This window comes from Tenrec ecaudatus, chromosome 1 (genome assembly GCF_050624435.1).
Source record: "Tenrec ecaudatus isolate mTenEca1 chromosome 1, mTenEca1.hap1, whole genome shotgun sequence".
NCBI lineage: Eukaryota > Metazoa > Chordata > Mammalia > Afrosoricida > Tenrecidae > Tenrec > Tenrec ecaudatus.
In genome coordinates, this window is record NC_134530.1 from 43,246,161 (window position 1) to 43,255,889 (window position 9,729).

General features: G+C 57.8%; 1 protein-coding gene across 1 annotated transcript; it reads right to left on the reverse strand.

Annotated features, from left to right (window-relative positions):
- Positions 1–2,791: 2,791 nt before the first annotated feature.
- LOC142433542 (group IIE secretory phospholipase A2-like) lies at positions 2,792–5,647 on the reverse strand. Its single transcript, XM_075538403.1, has 4 exons — positions 5,608–5,647; positions 4,846–4,984; positions 4,597–4,703; positions 2,792–2,934 (listed from the first exon to the last, which is right to left on the reverse strand). The coding sequence occupies exons 1-4, from the start codon at positions 5,645–5,647 to the stop codon at positions 2,792–2,794; spliced, it is 429 nt and encodes a 142-aa protein (XP_075394518.1).
- Between the last annotated feature and the right edge of the window lie 4,082 nt (positions 5,648–9,729).

Consider the following 9,729-nt stretch of genomic DNA (forward strand, 5'->3'; position numbering starts at 1 on the left):
GCTACCACCAGCAACTGCTCCGGAAAGGATTACATTAGAAGGTCGTGGGTAGAGTGGGAGAGCAATGTGGAGCAAAGCTCAAAATCATAAAAGAGACCAGGAGTATTGGTCTGCTATAGACTCTTGGTACCCGCAAGGCCCTGTCCCCTTCCGGGATGGAACTGAACTCATACGTATATTAGATTCATGGACCATTTAGGATCCAGAGGGCAACATTTCCCCAAGGACAGAGCTCAAGCAGGAAAGGAGGAGGAACTGAAATGAGATGTGAGAAGGTGGGACAATTGAGGGTACACAGCAGGGATCGCCATGGGTGCTTTGGGTCAGAATATGTCTATGAGTGGTTGAATAGTTGTGAAACTATGATCTGCTCTGCCATGTAATTCACAGAGTTTTGAGAGAAAAGAAACCCTGCTTTGATACACAGGCTCCCAAGAGCTGGCACTGATGACGGCTTTTTTTTTTTCTTTCTAGTCATCCATCAGACATGGGTGTTTATTATGTGATAGGTGTTCCTCTGTGGGCATCCACATGTGCTAACTCAATTAAGGCTTGGGAAGACCAAACCACAACATTCTTTCTGTCTTACAGACGTAGACGGCGAGGCCGTTGCCACAGAGGAGAGCCGCTCGGAGTGTGCCAGGCACACAAGTCACCAGGCGCTCTTCCTCACGTGTTGGCTTTCAGTTCGGCGCCTCTGGGCTGGGCTTCAAGACTGCCTTTTCAACCAGATCCCTCCTGCTGCGGCCGCTGCCCTCCCTGACCCTCACTGTGCACACAAGGCCCGTTGCTGCGGAGGGACAGGGAGGGCCCAGGGCTTTAGCTGGACCCTCTGACTTCACATTCAGGGTCATCTGCTTGTTTTGTCTGTTTCCAGTCCCCTTCATAACGCTGCAGCTGGAGATCACGGGTTTGTACTATAAACACATCAAAGGCATGTGCACGCACACACACACACAATTTAGACAGACCTATTTATTCACTAACGTATTGAGCACAAAGAGGGAAAATGGCAAGGCCTCGTGTGCTTGGGAGACCTAGGAGGGTGGGTCACAACGGGCAGGCTGTGGTCTTGTTCTTGGGTTCTAGTTTCACCTTGTCGGATGGTGATAAAACGTCACCACCACCTGTCATACGTGCCATTGGTGCCTGAAGTTGATCACGCCCAGAGCATTCCCTCTCTTCTTCCTGTTTCCTGCGGCACCAGCGTTTCAGGATGGTTGTAAGGTCTTTTTAGGCAATGTGCTAATGTCTTTCTTACTGGGAATGAGGGGTCAGCTTCACTGGTCCAGAACCCCCTTCTGATGAGAGACCCTCCAGGGTTAAGCCATCTTTAGGTGCTCAGACGGTGTAGATGGTCAAAGCATTCAGCTGAGAACTGAAAGGCTGAGGAGTTGAGTCCCTCTACAGTGCCTCAGAAGAAAGCCCCGGTGATGTCTGAATACTTAAAAGTAAGAACAGAGACCCAGTCTCCCCTGTTGGCTCACTTCAGGCAACTGGTCTCCTAGAAGCCTGAATAAAACGGACACCAGAGGGCGCCCCAGGACCACTTTTCCCATCAAGCCAAAGGCTCTCCAACCACCACACTTCTTCACTTTAAGTCACAGGTATTCAGAGGTCAGGCCGGGGGGATTAATAAGGATTTCAGCCAGTTGTAACAGCTGAGTGCGCACACCTGCCTTCTTTTCTTCCCTCCCGCCTTTATTTCTTTCTTTTGGCAGCACAGAACTCCACCTTTTAAAGTTGAGCACGACTCTCCCTTTTGTTTCACCTGCTCCTCCCTGCCTTCCCACCAAGGAAAGCTGAAGGCCGCAGACATTTCCTCAGCAGTGTGGGGGCTGGGCTTCATCCAGCCTTAGGAGTCAAATCTGCTGCAGGCTGTGGCTTCCAGAGTAGACTGCTTCCCATCTGGTAGGATCCTTCACGGCATCGGAGCCAGGTGGTTGGAGGGGGACGATGCTGTTTAAATCGGGACTGATGCTGATACAATCCTCCCCTCCCTTTCCGGGAGCCTCACATCAGCCAGGCTACCACGGCCATCCCAGAGTCCACGGCAGACAGCAACGGAGGAAGTGTAGCCAGGTGGTCAGCATGCCTCCTTCTCCGTCCGTCCATCCGTCCGTCCCAGAAGAGTTGGGAGCTCCTTTTCCCTCCTGACCAGCCTTTGAATTGCTTACGGCAGAGACTTCAGGCCTGACGATGGGGGTGGCGCTATGAGGAAGTTGGCTTGTTATATACCATGTGGCCAAAAATGTTGCCGGAGATTGCTGTTGTCCGCTGTGGATAAGATTGGAGAACCTTAGAATCACACAGACCAGCTACCAGCAGGTTGGCGTGGCACAGGAAGGGCTCCTGGGGGTGGTGTGCGGAGTGGATGTTCAAGAACGAGAGTGGAAGAAGCTGTGCACCAAGTCCCCGGAGTAACAAGTGGAGCGCTGAAGGCTGCTTGCATCAAGGGGTGCTTTATTCACACATTCAGAAGGCCCCGTGGAGCTCTAGAGGGGGCTCGTGGAACCTTCTGCATGCTGTGGGGTCCTGAGGCTGCTGCTGAGGTGGCCAGGAGACTAGCAGCGTCAGGCCAGCCACAGTCTGGGGGCCTCCAGGGAGGGATGGATCTCCGGGAAAGGATTCGTCCAGAGAGGGAGGGAAGCATGATTGCATTTTGCCTTTGGAGCTGCTGTCCCCGGGGCCTGGGGCTCCATCAGCATTCCTAAGGCACCTGGGGCGGGTGGGTGGATGGATTGCGGGGGTGGGTGGGGGGGTGGGTGGGGTGGGTGGGCCCAGTGCAGGCTTAGCAGGGTGGGGTGGGTCCAGTACACAGCTTGTTGGGGTAATGGGCGTATTTGCGGTTGTAGGTGCCCAGATTGTCGCGAAAGCAGAGTGCAGCCTTCCTGTCACACATGCAGGTCAGCTGCTGGCAGGTGGTCCTGCTGGCTGGACAGGGCACAGAGTTAGGGACCGGGAGAATCCAGGAGGCCTTGGCTTCACACATGTGTGACAGCCGAGGGCAGCTCCTGGTTCTGACCCCCTTGGCGGTAGAAGCCCCCCCCCCCCCCGGGGGGATGTTTCACATGGGCCTGCGGGGCCTGTACACTGAGGAGGCTGGAAGTTAGTCCTAGTTGCCCCTCCTGACCTCTGAGTCCCTTGTGCTTTGCTGCCCTGGGGGAACCCTCTGGGTCACCGACTCACTGCCCTAGCACCTGGGCACCGCCACACGCCCCCCAGGAATGCACAGCCAGTGGTGGGGCTTTGACGGAGGGACAGCTATACAATGAGACAGTCAGCGTGTGCCCCATAGCAGCCTGTGCCCAGACTGGAGCCCAGGGAGACCAAGGCGGGTGGCCTCCTGGGGCTCTCTGTTTGTCATCAGCATGGACAGAGCCCACTGCCCAGCAGGCTCCTCCTTCTGCCTGCTTCAGCCGCCTCTGTCCGCCCACCATGTCCTGGGGTCCATTTGTCCCCCCAGTGCAGGGCGCAGCTCAGAAACTTCCAGGCCTTGGCCTTCCCTCCACAAATGCCAGCCTCCTCTTCCCACCCAGGCTCTGCCGACCCCTGCTCTTCCAGCAAAACCAGGGACTCCAAGGGGCTTCAACCTCTTTGGGGGTGCTCACCAGGACTGAGACTGGGAAGGGGTATAGAAGCAATCGCCTTGTGCCTTGTCCCAAAGTCTCAAACACGGCGGGAAGGCAAAGCCCTGGGGCAGTGGTTCTCAACCTTCCTAATGCCACGACCCTTTAATATTGTAGTAACCCCCAGCCATAAAATTATTTTCGTTGCTACATAATTGTAATTTTGCGATTGTTATGTATCGGGCAAATCTTGTGAAAGGGCGTGACCCACAGGTTGAGAACCGCTGCACTAGGGAGACTCCTGGGCCCCCTCCCGACCCCTCCTATACAGGAGTCATCTTTGGTATTGCCAGAGTCCCAGTGATGGGGAGCTCACTCCCTCACTCGGGCTGGAGGCTCCAGGAGCAGGAACCAAAGCTGTCCCTGGTGGCTCCTGCCCCTGCTCTGCCCTCTGCAGCCACCTGTGCCCTGCCCCCAGCACAGATGTTGGCCATCTGTGCTATGGCTTCTCTGAGCCTCCCAGTCCTCCGGTGGAGGCTCAAAGCCCCGCACGCTCCGGCCCTGCCTCCCCGTGGGTTGCTCCCCATGGTTCTCCGACTCTCCCTGTTCTCTGTGGAGCTGCACTGCCCCAGCAATGCCCAGCCCGGGGAAGCCAGCCTGGGGAACCGGGTCTGCTGGCCCACAGCAAAGCTCCACTGGACCGGGTCCTCCAGGCCCCGCCCTGGGGAGGAGTCTGTGAGCTCAGCCCCTCTGCTCCTCCTCGCAGACTTGAGCTGGGTGGGAGGGACACGTGGGGGCTTCCTGGGCTGAGGCAGCTGTACGCAGACTTGAGCTGGGTGGGAGGGACACGTGGGGGCTTCCTGGGCTGAGGCAGCTGTACGGGCCTGGGCCTCCTCCCGCACTCACCCTCAGCCAGGGGACAGGCTCTGAGGAGGTCGCCATCAGAAGGCACTTCCTGCCTGAGCTGTCCCCTAGCTGTCCCAGGCAGGCACTTGTCGGGCAAGGGTGCCTCCGGTCTTGGACGTACCACAGATGATGTTGTGTTTGCTGAGGGCGAACAGATACTTCTCCAGTTTGGGCTCGCAGCCCAGCTTCTCCAGGCGCCCATAGCAGCAGTCGTGGGCGTGGCAGCACCTGGCGGGGGCGGGGCGAGGGGGGTGTCGCTGTCAACTTGAGGAGAGTGGAGCCATGGGGGCAGGGCCAGGGGCCCGCCCAGGGAACCAGAGCCGCAGGGGGCTTCCAGCCTCCACTTCCCAGCTGTCCCCAGCGCCCTCACCAGTCGGTCGGGTCCACGGGCCAGTTGGAGCCCCCGAGGCCGCAGTAGCAACCGTAGTCATTGTAGTGCAGGGCGGGCTTCCCCGTCATCCTCTCGATCATCACCCCGAACTGCAGTAGGTTCCCGCCGGCCAGGGCCACTGTGGGGAGTGGGGTCAAGAGCCGAGGACCATCCGGGGTCCACCCAGGCCACCTCTCCCCGGCTGCATCCAAATTCTTCTGGTGTCCCCTCAAATTTGGTGCCCGCATCTCTCCAGATACCAAACTCAGCTCAGTTCCCAACAGTGATACACAGATGCACCCCAATCTCGATCCTCACCCACCAGGCTGGCACACTGTCTCCCACAACAGCTCCTCGCCACCCATTCCTGCTGGTCCCTCTGGGGTCCCCTTGTCCCCCTAGACTCTATCACGTGTCCCACACCAGTTTTCTAACCACCTGGGCCCCTCCCCTCCGGATAGGGAACCTATAGGATGGAAATGGAAGCTAAGGTGGGGGCAGGGGATGGAATGAACATGGCCCAAAGCTGCCTGTGGCAGCTGGCCCCGCTTTGCGCGTATCCCCCACTCCTCCCAGGCTTCCCTCTCTCTCCTCCACTGATCAGCACCGGCTCAGGCAGAAGACTCCAGGATGACCCCAGGGGCAGGAGGAGGTGGCCCCGAAGCTCTGAGCACCGCCCTGTCCCACTCCCCCACGTAAGTAAGTCTGGCTGGGCAGGCTCAGTGGCACCCAGGGAGGGGGAAGGTCAGAGGGGTCACTTACCCTGGAGGCAAAGGCAGACGAGAAGAGGGGGTGGCCTCATCCCAGGGAGGGGTGTGAGCAGGGGGGGGGCAGGAGTTGGACCACAGCAAGCAGCCAGGTAGCAGTGGTACCTCTGATCTCAGGGCACCTCCCCAATTGGTTAAATACCCAGTGCTGTCCACTCCCCATCATTAACCCTCTGATGGCCAGTGATGCAATGATCCTTCCAGGGCTTCGAGCGAGTCTCCAGGGGGAGGAGGCAGCCACGGCCTTGGGCTTCTACTTCTAGGGAGGTTTTAGTTCCTGGGAGGGTCTATGGCTCTGTTCTCCACCCTGCCCACACCCTTCCTTCCTTCTACTCTGTGAGCCCGGTTCTACATTCTTCCTATTGCCTGTCTCAGGCCCATTTCACTGATGCGGCAGCTGAGGCTCAGAGACATCGCATAGAAATGCTAAATGCTCTCTTTCTTCCTCTTCCTTCCTCACCCATTCCCCATTAGAACATTCTCCAAAGCGGGTGTGGCACAGACTTGCTCAACTGCTTGGCCACACAGCCAGCTGGGCCAGGGCCCCTGGAGGGCCATTGGTCCAAGAACAGTGAGGCTGAGATGCCCTTCTTGTGCCCTTCCTGGCTGGCCCCTGCTTATTTGGGAAGCTCTGAAAACACTCCCAGATGTGGCTTCCGGGTGCTGCAAGGCACTCTGTCCCAGCCAGCGGAAACCCACAAGTACTCCGCAGATCCTGGGAGATTGTCCGGGGGCTGATGGCCCCCTGTCCGGCCAGCACACGGAGGCCAATTTTATGAGGAGGCTGGAGGCCAGTGAGAGGCAGGCAAGCCTCCAGGATGCCAAGCCCTTCTTGTCCTGTGCTAGGCCTGGCCCTACTTGGCCAGAAATGGCCACATCCCCCCCTGGTCCTGGGCTCACAGTTGCCTCATTTGCTGGCTGTGCCCTTGTCCTTGACTCCACTCAGGCAGAACTGGAGGTTTGAGAACCCCTGCCGCCATCCGCCATGGCCCCTCCTGCCCTGCCTGTGATTCTCCCTGCCCTGGCCTCCTGGTTCCTGGTCTGTGGCTGGGATCACTCAACCGCCACTTCGTTCACCTTCAGGTTCTGGGAGCTGCCTGAGCGAGGCTGGGGAGTCTGGGTTCCACCACTTGGTACAAGGCCTCCCCTTACTCTGACCTTAGTTTTCCTGTCTCCATGATGGGGCGGCACCTCCTTCCTTCATGGGGAGTCGGAGCCTCATGTGAAATAAGTGGCCTGAGTACCTGCTCCACGTGGGGCACCGTGCCAGGTCCTTCACCAGATGGAGCTCAATATCCCCTTGGACAGCTCCTTGATGCGGTGGTCTGAGAAACCCCATTTAACGGATAGGAAAACTGAGGCACGCACCTCGGTAAACAGAGTGTTAGGATTTAGACCCAGGCAGTCCAGGGAGCTAACAAGGGCTCTGACTTGTCCACTAGGTGCTATTGGCCCTGTGCCTAGAGCTCATGCTACTTTCAAATAAAATGAAAAACCCCAACCCACAGTTGTTGTGAAATTGGTTCTGTGTCACGGTGACCCACGCGTCGCAGGGTTTCTGAGGCCATGCCTTTTCCAAAGCAGCTGCCAGAGCTCTGTCTTCCCCCGGGCCTCCAGGTGGGTTTGAACTGCCCACCTTCGGGTTAGTAGTCAAGCGCCAGATGGGTGGTGCCGCTCAGGGACTCCTGAGACTTCCAGCCGAGCCTCCTGCTTCTCCACTGCCCTCCCACGTCACACCCCCTAGGCCAAATGCTCTCTCCTGAAAACCAGAGGAAAGGGACAAACATACCGCCTGGGTGGATATTCCTTTTTATACCGATCAAGTCAATGCATATAGAGACGGCCCCTGGTCCCCCGCCAAAACCAAGATGCAGCCCGGAGCTGCACCACCAGCCTGCACAGCCCCCTGCTAGGTGGCTCCCTCTACAGCCTGGAAGGCCTTCCGATCCAATGCCTGGGATGGCCAGGGTGCTTCTGGGACAGAGGGAGGCTGCCAGTGATGGGGAGTATAGTCTTGCACAGGAGAAGTCCAGTAAACATTGACACATTTGGGGAGCCCTGCCTCCCACCCCTCCCATTTCCGGCTTTAATTCTTCCTGGGGCTCTCTCCATCTCGGCCCACCTGAGGGGCAGTGGGGCCAGAGAGGAGCGTCCAACTGCCCAGGGTCACCCCGCAGCGTGGGTCACAGGCTCCTCTGCTGACTGCTTCCTTTTGATTTTTAACAAGGTAAATCCCGGCTGCCCCTGGCTGCTGGCCTGGGTCACAACAGCCTAAACAGTGAGTCACCGGGAGCTGCCTCCCAAACAACTGAAAATTAGCTTGGATTCCCGGGAGCTTTGGACCACATCCCTTCCTGCAGTGGCTTGCAAGGCGTTTCCTGGGCCAGCAGGTTTTGAAGAAGGTCCAGTCTGTGATCTGTGAGAGCCCTGGCCTGGCCCCTGCTGGTCAGTACCTGTGGCAGAAAACTGGGATGGGGAGCTGAGGGCCGGCACCTGGCAGGGGCTGAGGTGGCCTGGGGGGTGTCCACGCAGGATTTGGGACCGAGGTGTGGATGGGGTGGAGTTTGCAAGCAGAGGCGGCCGTAGCAGCACCCAGCACCGGGGAGGAGAGAGGAGGCTGAGCGGTGGAGCCCTGGGGAGGTCACAGAAGAAGGAAGGCATCATGGGCAGAGGCGCAAAGTCTCTCTGCCCCATAGGAGAGCAGGGTGACCTCACCTCCCTGAGCCCAGCTTGGTCATCCATAAAATGGGTATAATTAGACCTGCCTCTCAGGGTTGTGGATGGATGAAAAGGAAATGGGATGGGTAAAGCCTTTAGCAGGAAGCCTTGCGGCAGATGAGGAGCCCATAAACCCCGGGGCTCCCCTCCCCACTGACCCACAGGGGAAGCAGTCATCCTCTGAATTGCTCTAAGCATCCCCCTCCCCCCAAACCGGAGTGTTGCCTCTATTGGCAGGTGGTGGAACTCCCTGGTGGCACAAACCTTTAACAGGCTAAGCAGCCGACTGAAAGGTTGGTGCTTCGAGTCCCCGGAGGTGCTGCTGAAGAAAGGCCCGGCAAGCTGCTTCTGCAAACAGCCGCTGGAAACCCCAGGGAGCAGCTCTGCACCGGCACACACGGGTTGCCATGAGTCAGCATCCACTCGATGGCAACTGTTTTGAAAAAACAAACCTCAAACATTTTATTTTGGCAGGCTTTCACTTTGGAGATGCAGGGTGATTGGGCGGAAACAGGACCTGTCATCTTTCTCTTGGTGCAGTCTGCCCTTTGCACTCAGCAGTTATGCTAATGGTAACCAACAATGGTCAATGCTACCAACAATGGTCAAGCCGTAGCCAGGCCATTCACTGAGCCTCTGCAGGGCTGCAGGCTTGGGGCTGAGCCTGGAGCCTGCTTTGTCTCCCCGCTTGTCACAGTTTACAGAGCTTCTCCCAGAGCCGCAGGAGTCCTCAGAGCGCTCCCAGCCCATAGGATAACCATATTCCTGGAAGGATGAATTGTTCATTCCATCAATGCCATGCTAGGCTCTGCTGGGGGCCGAGGACACGCCCAGGGAGAGAACGTCAGGGGTGGCTCCTGCCCTGCGCTGCTACCACCCAGTGGGGGAAGACAGACATTAGTAATGACCTGCATGGAGGTCCACTAACGGGGATCAGTGGCTTCATGGCATAATCCATGAGACTAGGGTGACTGTTTAACAGGGGTGTCTGATCGGGGCCGGGGTCGGGTGAGCTTCTCTGTAGAAGAAATGGTTGATCCGGGATCTCAAGAAGCCACCTGAGTGAAGGGGAAAGTGCAGAGAGGCTGAATATGTTAAACAGCCTGTGCAAAGGCCCTGTGGCCCGGGAGAGGCAGTGCCCAGGAGAAGCTGAAGGGAAGTTGGAGTAGCTGAAGGGGTGGTGGGTGGGTCCTGCAGGACATGATTCAGCAGGAAGCTGGCATTGGGAGCTCATCCTGCAGGAGACCTGTTGGGCAGCTGGGAGTTCTGAGCTTGGAAGGGGGAGGGTGGGGCTTGGGAATCACCCCCGAGAGGCTCTTTGAAAGAGCTGTGGTGTTTCCCTCCTACGACCCTTCTCTTGGAAGCATGAGGCTCAGGGGGATAGGAAGGCAGGGACTCA